The 17,338-nt window shown below is 49.8% G+C and overlaps 1 protein-coding gene across 3 annotated transcripts in view; it reads left to right on the top strand.

Moving 5' to 3' along the window:
* Positions 1 to 17,338, top strand: part of FRMD6 (FERM domain containing 6) — a 158,723-nt gene that overhangs the window by 117,915 nt on the left and 23,470 nt on the right. For all 3 annotated transcript variants that reach the window (XM_081911687.1, XM_081911686.1, XM_081911688.1), the window contains 5 exons: positions 3,854 to 3,944; positions 7,410 to 7,489; positions 9,187 to 9,263; positions 9,708 to 9,894; positions 16,440 to 16,595. In XM_081911687.1, the coding sequence (XP_081767813.1) occupies positions 3,854 to 3,944; positions 7,410 to 7,489; positions 9,187 to 9,263; positions 9,708 to 9,894; positions 16,440 to 16,595 (591 nt within the window). The remainder of the gene's footprint in view (positions 1 to 3,853; positions 3,945 to 7,409; positions 7,490 to 9,186; positions 9,264 to 9,707; positions 9,895 to 16,439; positions 16,596 to 17,338) is intronic.

The raw sequence follows: 17,338 nt of genomic DNA, 5'->3' as shown, positions 1-17,338 counted from the left end.
CACCCTATATATAGAAAGGAGCAAACCGGTGATATTTTAGGGAGCGGGCTAGCAGGCGGGGCCCATGACTTACATCATAGGAGCCGACACAACACAAAACACTGTATGTAGGTTTTATTTTATTTGTTCTTTATCTTATATTTTGGAAATGTACATCCAGGTTTTCTTTCCCTGTATATTTTTTGGGGGCCCCCAGGGACGCGGGTGGCGCTGTGGGTAAAACCTCAGCACCTAGGACTTGGTCGGCGGTTCGAATCCCCACGGCGAGGTGCGCTCCCGTCGTTCGGTCCCAGCGCCTGCCAACCTAGCAGTTCAAAAGCACCCCCGGGTGCAAGTAGATAAATAGGGACCGCTTACCAGCGGGAAGGTAAATGGCGTTCCGTGTGCTGTGCTGGCTCGCCAGATGCAGCTTGTCACGCTGGCCACGTGACCCGGAAGTCTCTGCGGACAGCGCTGGCTCCCGCCCTCTAGAGTGAGATGAGCGCACAACCCTAGAGTCTGGCAAGACTGGCCCGTACGGGCAGGGGTACCTTTACCTTTTTAAAGAAAGTGGGGCCCTAAGCTATAGCTTGTTTAGCTTATACGTAAATCCGGCACTGGGTGTGACCCAGAGAGGCCTGTGCTGTTCATGCTTGAAAAGAAGGAAAAGTTACAATTTTCACCCATTATATCCTTGCCGCTCACCCAAAAGCTCTTTATCTTGGCTGTGTGACTTCCTTTTGGAAACGACAGGCGTTAAATTTAAAGGATCGCTGCATTGCATGCCCACCTCTCTACCAAATTTCTCTCCCCTGGCAGTTTGATGTCCTATTTAGAAGTTCCCCAGCGATGATCCTTTAGAGCTTTTGCCTTCCCTTTGTTTCTCCGACAGGCCATTTCTCCCACTCCACCCCTTCCTCTATTTTCTTACATGCAACATTTTTTAGAGAGTTGCTTATGCGGCTGTTTTGAATTCTTCAATTATTAAGTCTCTGGCTTGGTGCCTTCTTGGCGAAGCGAGGCGGCCCTCAAAGCATCCAGAGCCTTACTGGAAATCAGAATATTTTTTGCAGCGGATCTGCAAGCTTTATTTGCACGCCGACTCCGTAATTGCCGCAAAATGGGCAGAAGCCGAGGCCTGACGACCGTGAGCAAATTACGGTCTCTCTAGACGTTTGGAACGGCTTTCTACCTACCATTCTTCAAGCTTCTAAACAGAGCTGTTGAAATCGCAATGGGTTAAGCAAAATGGAAGCCCTCTTGGGTCCGATGGATCTTGCAGTTTCCCCCCTTCGCAGTTAACTGCCTGGAAACGATACAGTGGTGCCCCGCAAGACGAACGCCTCGCAAGACGGAAAACCCGCTAGACGAAAGGGTTTTCCATTTTGGAGGCGCTTCGCAAAACGAATTTCCCTATGGGCTTGCTTCGCAAGACGAAAAAGTCTTGCGAGTTCCTTCGGGTTTTTTCCCCTCCCCCCCTTTTCCTAAGTCGCTAAGCCGCTTATCAGCTGATCCGCTGATAAGCCGCTTAACAGCTGATCTCTAAAAGCCGCTAAACCGCTAATAGCGCTAATCCGCTAAGCTGTCAATGGGCTTGCTTCGCAAGACGAAAAAACTGCTATACGAAGAGCCTCACGGAACGAATTAATTTCGTCTTGCGAGGCACCACTGTATTTGAGATTCTAGTTATTCTAGTCTGGAATCATTATTTTCCTTCTTGTTTTCGATGGCTTTGGAATGGAGAACGGCGTTGTGGCTCTGTGTAGCTCTGCGACATTTCCCTTAACCATGGTTTTTTTTTATTATTATTATTATTATTATTATTATTATTATTATTATTATTATTTGTAGCCCGTCCATCTGAGTTTCCCCAGCCACTCTAGGCGGCTTCCAACAAAGATTAAAAATACCCCAAATCCTGGGTAGCTGCTGTTAATTTCATGATTAACACTCCGCTTGGCAGCGGACCCAGGGATCAGGAACCCCCAGATGTTATTGGACTACAACTCCCATCATCCCTCAACCTGCTGCTGGGGGATGATGGGAATTCTTATTACTTAACTTGCGGATAGAAAAGGTTTCTTGCTCTCTCATCTAACTAAGAAGCCTAGAGAAGAGCAAGGCAGCCGTGCTTGCCCATTGGTTCTTTCAGATAGTAAAAATAAAAATATTTTTTAATTATTATTTATACCCTGCTGTTCTGGCTGCCCCCTCGTCTCTGAGAGAGAAACGCGAGGAAGAAGTTATGCCAGCGTGGTGCATGCTCTGGTTATCTCCCGCTTAGACTACTGCAATGCGTTCTAAATGGGGCTACCTTTGAAGGTGACCCGGAAACTACTGGTGACTGGGGGCAGCCGCCAAGACCACATAACACCTACATTGAAAGACCTACATGGGCCCCCAGTACATTACCGAGCACAATTCAAAGTGTTGGTGCTGACCTTTAAAGCCCTAAACGGCCTCAAAGGTCCAGTAGACCTGAAGGAGTGTCTCCACCCTCATCGTCCAGCCCGGACACAGAGGTCCAGCGCCGAGGGCCTTCTGGCAGTTCCCCCATTGCGAGAAGTGGGGTTACAGGGAACCAGGAAGAGGGCCCTCCCAGCAGATGTCAAAGAGATAAACAACTACCTGACATTCTGAAGGCAGCCCTGTTTAAGGAAGCTTTTAATGTGTAACATCTTAGTGTATTTTTGGTATTTGTGGAAGCCTTCCAGAGTGGCTGGGGAAAACCAGCCAGATGGGCGGGGTACAAATAATATATTATTATTATTATTATTATTATTATTATTATTATTATTATCAGGATGCAACCAAAGGTGTAGCCCTCTAAACAACAAGGAGGGAGAGGTTGAAGGTTCAGGGATGGTCTGGGAATCTTGCAAGTTCCTCCCTCTGTTTGCCCATGCAAAGCCCTGATTCGGACATAGTGATCCATGTGACGGTCACCTCCAGGCTTGATTATTGTGACTCGCTCTACGCGGGACTGCCCTTGAAGCTGACCCAGAAACTCCAGCGGGTGCAGAATGCCGCGGCGAGACTCCTTACAAGGTCCTCACTGCGGGATCACATTCATCCAGTGCTTTACCAACTGCGCTGGCTCCCGGTGGAGTACAGGGCAAGGTTTAAGGTGCTGGTTTTGACCTTTAAAGCCCTATGCAGCCCTCGGACCTAGGGGACCGCCTCTCCTGGTATGTCCCACAGAGGACCCTATGGTCTTCAAACAAAAACATCATGGAGGTCCCAAGTCGCAAGGTGGTTAGATTGGTCTCAAAAAGGGCCAGGGCCTTTTCAGTACTGGCCCCGACTTGGTGGAATGCTCTGTCACAAGAGACTAGGGTCCTGCGGGACTTGACATCTTTCCGCAGGGCCTGCAAGACAGAGCTGTTCCGCCTGGCCTTTGGTTTGGACTCAGTCTGACCCTTATGTTTCCCTCCCCTTATGGTTTTGAAGTACGGGCTACTTTTAAAATGAGGCTGCATTTTAAATAGCATTTTTAACCTGTATTTTAAATTGTGTTTTTTTCCCCTTCCCTATTATGTTTTTATTGTAATTTTACTGGTGTTAGCCACACTGAGCCCGGCTTTGGCCAGGGAGGGTGGGATATAAATAAAAATTTATTATTATTATTATTATTATTATTATTATTATTATTATTCTGAAAGCTCAGTTGCACCCATGCGTCTTACAATTATAAAACTGCTTTTACATGCTGTATTACGTCTTGTGTTCTTTTGCTGTTTGCTGCCTGGGTGTTCTCCGAATTCTGAACGTCTTACAAATCCTGAAATAAATAAATGGGTCTTCCTGTATCATCCCTCCAGAAGTCGCTCTCCAAATAACTGCCTTTTCCTCCACCACCCTCTCCCCCTTGTAGGTCAAAATATTGTGCCATGAGTTACTGGTCCAGGTGTGTGACCTCCTGCGGCTAAAGGACTGTCACCTCTTCGGACTCAGCGTCATTCAGAGTAAGTCCCGAGAGGAGAATTTGGCTTCCTTCCACTCTCTGCACCTCGGCCATGCTGCTCAGTGACCTTCAGCTAGACCCGTTGCTGCTCCCTTGCTCAGTGAGCACTCAGCACAATATTTCTGCCGCCACAGCCGATGTGCGGAAGCGCCTCTCAGTAAAGGATGTTGCTTGTCGAGGTCCCCAGGGCCACCCCAATAACTCACACATCACACCAATATTTTTGTTTAAGGTTTCTGGCATAATTTGGACACAACTTTATTAAAATACAATCATGTGAGTGGTTGCTTAGGCATTGGTTGCGACTAGCTGCCCCCACCGTGGGGGACAGTCTGACATTCCGCACGCCTGCGAAAGTCAGAATAGGGGAATACACTTGGGGCTAGCGATGGAGCAGGGAACCTGCCCTCAGCCCACCTCAAATGCAGCCAGGAGCTCTTCATAGAATCATAGAGTTGGAAGAGACCCCAAGGGCCATCGAGTCCAACCCCCTGCCAAGCAGGAAATGCCATCAGAGCACTCCTGACATATGGTTGTCAAGCCTCTGCTTAAAGACCTCCAAAGAAGGAGACTCCACCACACTCCTTGGCAGCAAATTCCACTGTCAAACAGCTCTTCCTGTCAGGAAGTTCTTCCTAATGTTTAGGTGGAATCTTCTTTCTTGTAGTTTGGATCCATTGCTCCGTGTCCGCTTCTCTGGAGCAGCAGAAAACAACCTTTCCCCCTCCTCTATGTGACATCCTTTTATATGTTTGAACATGGCTATCATATCACCCCTTAACCTCCTCTTCTCCAGGCTAAACATGCCCAGCTCCCTTAGCCGTTCCTCATAAGGCATCGTTTCCAGGCCTTTGACCATTTTGGTTGCCCTCCTCTGGACACGTTCCAGTTTGTCAGTGTCCTTCTTGAACTGTGGGGCCCAGAACTGGAAGTGGCCCGAGCCCCCTTGACAGGGTGGACAAGCAATAGTTAGCCCCCGATTCCTTTAACGGAATCCCTTGCAGCAGCAGCATTAGAGGGGCAGGCACAGCCAATCCATGCCCCTCAACCAACCAAACCATAAACCAATGCCTAACCGCAACCTTACAAGTTGTGACGATTTGCTACGCAGTAGGCAAAAACCAAGTGGCCCCAGCCAATCAGCCAGATGGACAAAATTCCTACCGGGCCCCTGCCCTAAGAGCAGACGACCCCATGACAGGCATAGCAAGGTCAAGCGAACAACCCTAATTCTAGGGGGGGGGGGAATCCGATGCACGGGCGAAAAGAGGAAGCCCTAGCCTCGTGCAAGGAGTTTTAGCATTTCTGGCTGTCAATCAACAAATGGCAACATTAACTTCTTCCTAATGACAAGGGAAGCCCAATTGCATCATTGGCAACGGTCAATTAGCCCACCCCACAACTTTGGAGTGTCCTGGTGGCCCCCACCGCAACACGTGCTCTCCATGAAGGAGAACACGCTTTCTCGGATGTAGTGCGGCTGTAGATCTGAATCACCGCATTTGCTAACCGTAGTTACCTCGAGCCACGGTCCATAATTATCATTAGAAGCTGGTTTCTGGCTAATCCTGTAGTTCAGGAATGGGGAAACGGTGGCCCTCCAGATCTTTTGTTGAACTACAATTCCCACCATCCCTGGCAATTGGCCATGCTGCCTGGGATTGATGGGAGTTGAAGTCCATAATAGTTGGGAATTGGCAAACCACAGTTAGCACCTGAGTGCAGTTGGAACCCTAAACCATGGGTAGGCAAACTAAGGCCCGGGGGCCGGATCCGGCCCAATCGCCTTCTCAATCCAGCCTATCAGCGTGTTTTTACATGAGTAGAATGTGTCCTTTTATTTAAAATGCACCTCAGGGTTATTTGTGGGGCCTGCCTGGTCTTTTTACATGAGTAGAATATGTGCTTTTATTTACTGTATTTTTCACTCCATAGGATGCACTTTTTCCCCTTCAAAAATTAAGCGGAAATGTGCGTGCATCCTATGGAGCGAATGCAGGCTCCTTGGATTCAGCGATAGCAACGCAAAGCCTCCGAAGCGCAGAGGGAGCGCTCCCTCCGCTCTCCGGAAGCTACGCGTTGCTTTCGCTGAAGCCTGGAGAGCGAGAGGGGTCGGTGCGCACCGACCCCTCTCGCTCTCCAGGCTTCAGGGATAGTCACCTGAAGCCTTTGGAGCACAGCAGGACCTCGCGCTGTGCTCCAAAGGCTTCGGGTTCGTTTCGCTGAAGCCGGGAGAGAGAGCAAGACTCTCCTGGCTTCAGCAGAGAGGGAGAGCTGCGCAGCGCCCCTTCAGCCAAGCGGGAGGAGAATTGAGAGGGGCTCCATTTCTCCTGCTGCTTCACTGAAGGGGCACTGAGCAGAGAGGGGGAGAATTTTTTTTCCTTGTTCTCCCCCTCTAAAACAAGGTGCGTCCTATGGTCGGGTGCGTCCTATAGAGCGAAAAATACGGTAAAATGCACCTCCGAGTTATTTGTGGGTTATAGGAATTCATTCATATTTTTTTTCAAAATATAGTCCGGCCCCCCACAAGGTCTGAGGGACAGTAGACCGGCCCCCTGCTGAAAAAGTTTGCTGACCCCTGCCCTAAACTGTGGCTGATTCCTAAAGTGGAAAGGAGAGAGAGTTAATTGCACAAGAGGGGAATTAGAGGAGTTTGGTTAGCATTGTACTCCATTCAGCGTACCAGCATCAAATCAAAGGCACAGGAAGTTTGACGTTGGGATATCACTTAAAAGGGATGAGGCATTTTGCAGACCTCTCTTGGGCAAAGGCATCTAATTGTCCCTGTGCCATTTCCTGTTGTTGTCTCATATCAGGAACGAGTAAACATGCAAAAAAAAAAAACCCAAAAAAACCTGCAGCTAAGCTTGTTTATTTTTGTTTTAAAATATTTTTAGTGAATCAATTTTTACTTAAAAATATTAAAAATATTAAAAAAGAGCCTAGGACTTGCCAACCAGAAGGTTGGCAGTTCGAATCCCTGCAATGGGGTGAGCTCCCGTTGCTCGGTCCCTGCTCCTGCCAACCTAGCAGTTCGAAAGCACATCAAAGTGCAAGTAGATAAATAGGTCCCGTTCTGGCGGGAAGGTAAACGGTGTTTCCGTGCGCTGCTCTGGTTCGCCAGAAGCGGCTTAGTCATGCTGGCCACATGACCCAGAAGCTGTACACCGGCTCCCTCGGCCAGTAAAGCGAGATGAGCGCCTCAACCCCAGAGTCGGTCATGACTGGACCTAATGGTCAGGGGTCCCTTTAACCTTCCCTTTACCTTACCACAAAGAGCAGCTCGTTGGGGAATCTGCCCCCCCCCAGCAGAAACTGCTAAAATGCTGCCTTTGTGAACTTCAATACTGTGGTTCTTGTTGGCTGCGGGTGCTGAATTGTCCCTGCTTTTTAGAGGAACGTCGGGAGGGTCCTTGCAACAGGCCCACTGTCTAATCTCAGCTTCCCATTTCTTCCCACGGCACAGACAACGAGCACGTCTATATGGAGCTGTCTCAAAAGCTCTGCAAGTACTGTCCGAAAGAGTGGAAGAAAGAAGCCAGTAAGGTAAGGACTCTGGTTTCACCTCCCCGTCTGAATGCCAGTTGCGTGGCGAGTTCCCGCCTCCCCCTTTTCCCGCCCTGTTCCTCATAGGAGGCCATGGTCTGGGCTGCAAGCGGGGGCACGTCCTGGCCTCCCTGTTGATCCTCATCGGAAGAGGAACCAGAAATCTCTTCCGCTGTTGCGGGCTGCAGCGGCGGTTCCTGAAACATACTGGGTACATCTATATCATGCTGATGGTTATTACCGGATGATCCCTTGGGAGGCGCCCTACCGCCTGAGGAACCCGATTTTGACCTGAGGGAGCGAGAAAACTGGGATCAGGTTAGGGGGCGGGTAGCAGAAGCAGTTCCCGGCGGGGCAGTGCCGGAACCTGAGGTACTAGGGAAAAAACCTGGCTAGCTGCGGCGCGGGAAAGAGGGAGAGCCTCGGCCGCACCAGACCTAAATGCGCGAGGCCATGCCCCGGCTGGCCCAGGGATGACGCGTCCGAGGATTCCCTGGCATTGCGGGGGCTGGAGGCAGCCCCCGCGAGTGTGGGGGAGGGGCGTGAAGCCCGCAACCCCACCTCCTCTCTAGCTCAGAAGTAGCTTTGCCGGAAACTGCAGGAAGGGGAGAATGATTCTCTTGCACTCAGATTCTGCTCACCGGTTTCCCAATAGGCACATCTGGGCTGGCCCAAATGGGACACCGGCCTGATCCTGCGAGCTCTTCTTGCTTGCTCTTACGTTGCCATAGCGTGAGCTGGCCACCGGAAGCGCCTGTTTCACCTTATCCTCACCAGATTTAAGCAGGAAGAACCGGCGGCTTCGTTTTAGCAACCTCTGAGAGCTCTCTGACATCCTGGAACAAAGATGCTTTTTCCCAGAGCAAAGGAGTTGCAATTAGAAGCTTAAATTATCTGAAGCCAGTTTGCAGAGCTTTGAACAGGCATGTTTTTTTGGGACTACAATTCCCATCATCCCTGACCACTGGGCGTGTTAGCTAGGGATGATGGGAGTTGTAGTCCCCAAACATCTGGAGGGCCAAGTTTGGCCATGCCTGCTTTAAAACAACCAGATGAGAGTCAATACAGAAAGTATCTTCTTCCCCTCTCTAAGAAAGGATGGCTGGGAGCTCTGAGCTGCTTAGCCGTTCAAAGCCCGGATCTTTGGAAACATATAGCATCCCGTAGCCTCAGCTGGTGTTGAAACTCCAGCCTGCCCCTGAGACAAATTGCCGACGTATGGGGGACGTCTCAGAAAACTGTCTTTAAGGACCTCTGAGATTTAGCCGTGGCCCCGAAAGACAGCGTGGTCTTTCATCCATCTGCTGCCTCCTCCTCCAGACAGATGGGTTTCGTGTCAAAGCAGCAAAAGGTCGGGTCTGGTTTTCTGGTAGCAGATAACGAAAAGGGCACACAGATCAAGGCTGAACCTGAAGCTCAGGTTACCGGCAGATCTGAAGCTCAGGTTATACCCTCCCAGTGTAGCTGGTGGTGCAAACCGTTTTTGCAAAACGCCAGATCCCCCCAGGTCCTTTGGGTCTCCCATTGCAGCCAAGGTGACAATTGCTCCTTCGCCAAATGCATCCCAGCATTAACACACTGCTCCTGCTGGGGCTCAGTATTTTTAGGGGGGGAGAGAAGATGTCTTCTGGGGGGGGTCCTTCTCCCTCCCGGCCTCCAGCAGAAGGCTGATCCTTTATTTTTGCCTTTGGTTGCAGGGTATAGACCAGTTTGGGCCCCCCATGATCATTCACTTCCGAGTCCAGTATTACGTGGAAAACGGCCGGCTGATCAGGTAATGGGGAAGGGGGGCTTTTGCGAGATTGGGGGGGGAGCAGAGGGAAATTGTTGCCGAAAGCCTTGTTGGCAAAGAGCCACACGGAAGAAAAAGTGGGCCTTATGGTGGCCCACAATTTATTTATTTTAAAAGCTGCTCCGTCTGAGTTCTTATTGATAAAACAGTTGCATGTCAATTGTTTTTGTTTTCTTTTTAGTGTTTATATTATTAACTTGTATGATATAGATTTGTTTTTAATGTCAGTTTTTGTGTTTTGTGTATTGTTACTTTTCAATATTTTTCATGTTGTTGTGTGGAAAATACTAATAAAATAATAATAATAATGTTTACAAGGAAGAAGCAACTGACCCCAGCGAAACACATCCATGGTTTCTGCCTGTCCTTTTCTCCCCTGCCGTTCTTCGTTTACATCCCTCTTCCTTTCTCTCCCTCTCCTTCCAGCGACCGAACCGCCCGCTACTATTATTACTGGCACCTGAGGAAGCAAGTCCTCCGCTCGCAGAGCCTCCTTCGCGAGGAGGCCTATTTCCTGCTGGCAGCCTTCGCCCTGCAAGCCGACCTGGGCAACTTCAAAAGGAACAAGCACTACGGGAAATACTTTGAACCCGAAGCCTACTTCCCCGCCTGGGTAGGAGCACCCTCTTCCTTTGAGCCCAGGCTCTCTCTCTCTCCCTCAATCCCCTTCGTCTCTCCCCCAGTGCCTAAACACAAGCTGTGTTGCCATAGCTCTGAAGGCCACCCGTCCTCCGAGCCGTTCCAGACGGCACGAGGGGTTTGTGGGCGAGTGCATCTGTCAGCCGGAAAATATGCCGAAGTGGGGCTTTCCAGCTTGGCTGGGATCGAGTTGCCTTTTGCAGAAAACTGGCAGCGCTGTCTGTTTTGGCTTTCCCCTCGGAGGAGAGCGCCAATACCATAGCTGTCAACTTACAGATTTGAAAAGAAGGGACCAGCAGCCTCGAAAATAAGGGATCAGCAGCCAAAATAAGGGGTTTTCAGGCCACGGGTATGTTCAACTTCTGAGCCCCTCCAAGCCAAAGGCAGAAAGCCCAGCCAGCAGCCAAACAAAGCCTCAAGGGGTGGTTCCCACAGCGCAGCAACCCGGCAAAGGGGATGCAGCAAGGAAAACCACCATCACCTCTCCGCTGGGAAGCGCTGAGCAAAGGCAAGTCCCCAGGCAACGCGGCCGATTTGATCGGCACAAGGCATGCAAGCTCCACCCCCCAGTCGTTCTTAGCAACACAGTTGGAGCCTCCTTCCTCCCTGCCCGGCAGGGAGGGAGGGAGAGGAGCTGCTTCCTTTGAAACCTGGGAAATTTAAGGGACATCATCAATAAGGGACAGCAGCGGGACACGGCGCTGGGATAAGGGACTTTCCCGCCAAATAAGGGACAATTGACAGCTATGGCCAATGCGCCTGTTGGTTTTGGTGTATTGTTTTTCGCCGGCTCCGTTCGCAGCGACCAGGCTCTGAGGGTGGAGCCATAGCAGTGCTTGGGGACTGGATGCGTGAACATAAGAACCTGCCCGAGACCCTTGGTCCATCTAGTTCAGTGCTGCCCGCACTGGCTGGCAGCAGCTCGACAGGATTTTGGGCAGGAGGCTCTCCCCGACCCTGCCTGGGGGTGCCGTTGAGGGTTGGTTGGCTCTCTGTTCACGGAGGTTCCTGCATTGTAGGGGTTGGTCTAGATGACCCTCAGGGGTCCCTTCCAGCTCTACAATTCTATGGTTGAGCCTGCGACCTTCTGCTTGCAAGTTCTGCCCCTGCGCTGTGGCCCTTCCTGCCCTGCCCTCCAAACTTCCTAGGGACATGGGAAGCTGCCTCATACCCAGCCAGACCGTGGGTCCATCAGTGGTTTGCATTCCCAACCAGCATTTAATAATAATAATAATAATAATAATAATAATAATAATTTATTTATATCCCGCCCTCCCCAGCCAAAGACAGGCTCAGAGCGGCTAACAACAGTAAAAGGAACACAGTTTAAAGCACTACAGTCACTGCTTCCCCCGAAAAATTCTGGGAGCTGTAGTCCGTTAAGGGTGCTGAGCATTGTTAGGAAAGCTCGCCAAACTACAATTCCCAGAGTTCCCTGGGAAGAGGCAGAGCCAGATTTAGGTCTGATTTGGCCCTAAACTCCTGAAGGTAATGGGGCCCTTTATATGTCCAGCTGTCCTTTGTCAACAACAAACTGTTGGCTGTTTTTTGTGTGTTGAATATATGCTATATGGTAATTTATGGACCTAATAGGTATCTAATGCCATTTGCACATAACAAAATATGTATTTTATCAAAGTAATTGTTGAACTGAAATACAATTAAGAAGAAGTATATTTGGGGGGGGGCAAGAAAGTGGGACCCTAAGCTATAGCTTGTTTAGCTTGTACGTAAATCCGGCACAGGGAAGAGGGGTTGGTTTTTAAGCCACTCTGGGAATTGTAGCTCATTCAGGGAAAGGGGGGGGTCTCTTAACAACTCTCAACACCCATAACAAACTACAGCTCCCAGGATGCTTTGCAGGAGGCCATAGCTGTTTAAAACGGGATAGCAGTGCTTTAAATGTATTGTAAGTGGCTCTCAGGAAGGGCTGTGTGGCTCGGGGGCAACACACTTGCTTCTCCAGTTGAGGCCGGGGCCCTGGAGAAGGTGCTGCCGGTCAGTGTAGACAACACTAAACTATTCGTACCAATAAGTCTTTCTGGGCACAAGGCAGCTCCCTCTGCATGTTCTATGCTCTTATGTCTCCTTCGGTCAGTCAGCTCCTCCTTGGAATTCCCACCCATAAAATTTATCCTGGCTGTGTATATCTGTCTGTGGATGAACGGTCATTTGGAAACCCAAGTGTGCACTTTGTACAAGCTTGTCTTCCCTTGCTCTGGAGGGTAGGACTCGAACCCATGGCTTCAAGTTGCAAGAAAGGAGATTCCGGCAGAGGTTGGGGGTGCGGGCATCGGTCATGGATGCTTTAGCTGAAATTCCTGCATTAAAGGAGGCATAGCTGCCAGCTCCACGGGTGCCTGGGCACCCACAAAATTCCCCATGATTGGGGCCGGGCACCCACAAATTTCAGTGCCAGGGCCATGCACGCTGCATGACACCCATGGGCCCAGGCACCCATGGTTGCAGGGCCAAGCTGGCTCTCCTGGCAGGGGGTTGGACTAGATGGCCCTTGGGGTCCCTTCATAGCTGTCAACTTTCCCTTTTCTTGCAAGGAATCCTATTTGGAATAATGGAATTTCCCTTTTAAAAGAGGGAAACGTTGACAGCTACGGGTCTCTTCCAACTCTACGATTCTATGACACACCAGTAAAACACAGCAGACCTGCAACTTTCGCAGGATTTACCTACCTACATCTTAAAAAGTAGAGACATCACCTTGCCAACAAAGGTCCGTATAGTAAAAGCTATGGTTTTCCCAGTAGTGATGTATGGAAGTGAGAGCTGGACCATAAAGAAGGCTGATCGCTGAAGAACTGATGCTTTTGAATTCTGGTGCTGGAGGAGACTCTTGAGAGTCCCATGGACTGCAAGAAGATCAAACCGACCCATTCTTAAGGAAATCAGCCCTGAGTGCTCACTGGAAGGACAGATCGTGAAGCTGAGGCTCCAATACTTTGGCCACCTCATGAGAAGAGAAGACTCCCTGGAAAAGACCCTGATGTTGGGAAAGATGGAGGGCACAAGGAGAAGGGGACGACAGAGGACGAGATGGTTGGATAGTGTCTTTGAAGCTACAAACATGAGTCTGACCAAACTGCGGGAGGCAGTGGAAGACAGGAGTGCCTGGCGTGCTCTGGTCCAGGGGATCACGAAGAGTCGGACACGGCTAAACAACTAAACAACAACAACCTACACGATTGCAGCATTGTGCGAGTAAGCTGGCAGCGACCATGTCGTGCCTGTTGAGGCCTCCCTGTGGATATTGGCGCAAGGCGAAAGGGCAGCTTGGTGTGTTTGACCGACCCGTCTCAGGCTTCAAGTTCATCCGATTCCCAAGCCAGCCCTCACTGCAAACGTGCCAGCTAAGAGGATTACACACTTGCAGCAACGTTGACTCACTATTTCCATTTTAAGCATTTCTTCCCCAGGAGTGTTTAGCATCTCCTCTGCATTAAGGGGGGGAGAGAGCAACAACTCAGACTTCAGATAGCAGACACAACCGCTGGGATGAGACAGGCGTTCTGAAATGAAAACACATTCCAGAATCTAAAATGCCACTTAGCAAAAAAAAAAAGCACCCTCTGTACCTTCACTCTCCAGGAGGAATATAAACATGTAAGTGTTCTGTTGCACGCACATACCCCAGAATCCAAATTCTGCATTTTAGGAAATGCATGCTCTGGGTTGCATAAACAGCCTTGTCATTCACCAACCCCTGAATGAAAGGCAGTACAGTACAATGGCATCTTACGTGGGGGTTTGGTTCCAGGGGTCCCACATGTACACAAAAAGGCAAATAATAATAATAATAATAATAATAATAATAATAATAATAATAATAATAATACCCCGCCCATCTGGCTTAGTTTCCCCAGCCACTCTGGGCGGCTTCCAATCAAGTGTTAAAAACAATACAGCATTAAATATTAAAAACGTCCCTAAACAGGGCTGCCTTCAGATGTCTTCTAAAAGTTTGGTATTTATTTTTCTCTTTGACATCTGGTGGGAGGGTGTACCACAGGGCGGGTGCCACTACCAAGAAGGCCCTCTGCCTGGTTCCCTTTAACTTGGCTTCCGCAGGGAGGGAATCACCAGAAGGCCCTCGGCGCTGGATCTCAGTGTCCGGGCTGAACGATGGGGGTGGAGATGCTCCTTCAGGTATACAGGACCGAGGCCGTTTAGGGCTTTAAAGGTCAGCACCAACACTTTGAATTGTGCTCAGAAACGTACTGGGAGCCAGTGTAGGTCTTTCAAGACCGGAGTTGTGTGGTCTCGGCCGCTGCTCCCAGTCACCAGTCCAGCTGCCACATTCTGGATTAATTGCAGTTTCCGGGTCACCTTCAAAGGTATCCCCACGTAGAGCGCATTGCAGTAGTCCAAGTGGGAGATAACTAGAGCATGCACCACTCTGGTGAGACAGTCCGCAGGCAAGGAGGGTCTCATCCTGCGTACCAGATGGAGCTGGTAGACAGCCACCCTGGACACAGAATTAACCTGCGCCTCCATGGACAGCTGTGAGTCCAAAATGACTCCCAGGCTGCGCACCTGGTCCTTCAGGGGCACAGTTACCCCATTCAGGACCAGGGAGCCCCCCACATACTTGAATAATGCCGTGCATTATTATAGAAGTATCCCTTCACAAGGATACTTGCCCTTCTGGAGCTGGCGTGCTGAGTGGGCCTTGCCCAAAAGCAAGGGAGAAATCTTTAAAGCCATCCTTTTTGCTCTGTGCCTTGCTCACCTGGTACGGCTTGCTCAGCACACCATCTCCAGGATGCTCTTGCGAGATCTCGTGGGACCGTGCCCATTCTTCCAGAGCCGGCACCCTAAGGGCTTTGCACACCAAGCAAGGTAGATAAGCTCTTTCCACACTGGCGGAAAAAAACCTCGTGTGCATTTAATTTTTGCTGTTTTAACCAGCCGAAACTGTGCGATAGATAAATAAAGCTGCTTGCTTCCCCCAAAGCAATGCTGTTGAGAATTGCAAACATTTATTTACACGCTGAAAGCCTTGCTGTAGACACTCGTGACTTTAGAAAAAGGGAGGTAAGCTGGAGAAGAGGGGACGCGGGTGGCGCTTTGGGTTAAGCCACAGAGCCTAGGACTTGCCGATCAGAAGGTCGGCGGTTCGAATCCTCGCGACGGAGTGAGCTCCTGTTGTTCGGTCCCAGCTCCTGCCAACCTAGCAGTTTGAAAGCACCTCAAAGTGCAAGTAGATAAATAGGTACCACTCCGGCGGGAAGGTAAACGGCGCTTCCGTGCGCTGCTCTCGTTCTCCAGAAGCGGCTTAGTCCTGCTGGCCCCATGACCCGGAATCTGTATGCCGGCTCCCTCGGCCAATAAAGCGAGATGAGTGCCGCAACCCCAGAGTCGGCCATGACTGGACCTAATGTTCAAGGGTCCCTTTACCTTTGTGCTGGAGAAGACTTCAGCTGCTCTTTTAAAGGAAAGGAGAAGAACCTGTGGGAAGAGGTGTTCCCTATGACAGGTAGTTGAGGACTTGTGCCCTCTAGATGGTTCTGAACTACAACTCCCATAATTCCTGGCTACCAGGGACGTTGGCTGGGGTCGTACAGTAAGCCTGCAAGTGCACGCATTTAACTTGTGCGCATTTATCTCAGTGAAGACCTTACTTGGAAGATCAATACAACCCAGGTGTTTAAGAAAGCCCAACAGAGACTCCATCTCCTTTCGTATTGCGAAAGAACAATGTCAATCAACATTTGACGATCTCCTTCTGCCGGTCCACAATAGAGTGTCCTTTCCTACTGCATCACAGTCAATCCGCTGGTTTGACATCAACTGATAGGAAGTGCCTACAGAGGGTGGTGAATACAGCACAAGATATTATGGGCTGTCCCGTGAATCCGCAGGATGACATCGCAGAAGAAGGTTGCCTCAGGAGAGTGAGGAAAATTCTCAGGGATGATTCACACCCTGGCCGGCACTTTCTTGATCTCCTGCCCTCGGGCAGAAGATATAGAAGCAGGATTAGTCGCGCCAACAGGGTAAAGATCAGCTTCTATCCATGGGCTGTTAGGCTGCTGAATGAAAAGATAACAACAGGGCAACTGACTTTTGGGTTTGGCGGGTGTGCGTCAGTAAAGGAGGGGAATTAAGACTAAGAGAGCTGAGTGGGGAGTGCTCGTGTAATCTCACTGTATACAAGTTGTAGAAGTGACAATAAAGTATGACAATAAAGTATTTCAATTTAGCTTGGCGCATGTGGTAGGGAAAAAAATATGGAAAGGGTGAAGGTTCTGGGGAAAATGACTTGGGCAGTCCCACTTGCCATGTGTTTTGAGTGCATGCTGTTTTGGCTTTAGGTGGCATCCACGGAACGTAACCCCCACATAACTTGCGGGCTTGCTCCAGTTGGAAGCATCTGGAGGGCACTGGGATTTGGGAAGGCTGCGTCAAGTCGTCTCTGGTCCACTGTTATTTCGCCTAGCAAACCTGAGACTCCCAGCCAGGCGCAATTAACGCTCAGCACCCCTTCTCTCTCTCTCTCGACAGGTGGTGGCAAAGAGAGGAAAGGACTACATCCTGAAGCACATTCCCATCATGCACAAGGACCAGTGCACCCTGACGGCCTCCGAGGCCCATCTGAAGTACATCAAGGAAGCTGTCCGGCTCGATGACGTGGCCGTGCATTATTATAGATTGTATAAGGTACGGGGGAGGCAGAAGCAAACGGGTCCAGTTAAGCAAGGCAAGAGCCGCTGATCAGTTTGTGTCCTCCATTTGGGAAGGCGAAAAAAATTTCGTGTCCCTGGTCATTATTCTCTCTCCCCTTCCTGGCCCCAAAACAATAGTTTTTGACCTATAAAGCCTTAAACGGCTCAGGACCGCAATACCTCCAGGACTGCCTCTTTCCATATGAACCTGCCCAGACCCTGAGGTCATCTTCTGAGGCCCTTATTCATGTGCCTCCTCCTCTAGAGGTCCGGAGGGTGGCAACACGAGAAGGGGGCCTTCTCTGTGGTGGCTCCCCGTCTGTAGGATGCTCTCCCCAGGGAAGTGTGCATGCACACGAAAGCTCATACCAAGAACTAACTTAGTTGGTCTTTAAGGTGCTACTGGAAGGAATTTTTTTTGTTTCTCCCCAGGGAAGTTTGCCTGGCGCCTTCATTACACACCATTCGGTGCCAGGCAAAAAAGTTCCTTTTTAAACAGTCCTTTGGTTGATCTGATGGACATCCTATACTCTTTTAAAATGTGGCTCTTTTTTGGGGGGGTGTTAATTGGGTTGTTGTTTTTATTTTGATTATATATGTTGTGATCTTTTCTGTGAACCACCCTGAGACCACCAGGTATAGGGTGGTATATAAACAACAACAACAACAACAACAAAAATAATAATAATAATAATAATACAGTCATACCTCTTGTTATGTTCGGTTCAGGTTACAGTG

The sequence above is a fragment of the Podarcis melisellensis genome (assembly GCF_964234715.1).
Source record: "Podarcis melisellensis genome assembly, chromosome: 1".
In the NCBI taxonomy this organism is placed as follows: Eukaryota; Metazoa; Chordata; class Lepidosauria; order Squamata; family Lacertidae; genus Podarcis; species Podarcis melisellensis.
The sequence above is the reverse complement of the archived record's forward strand: the minus strand, read 5'-3'. Positions and strand labels throughout refer to the sequence as shown.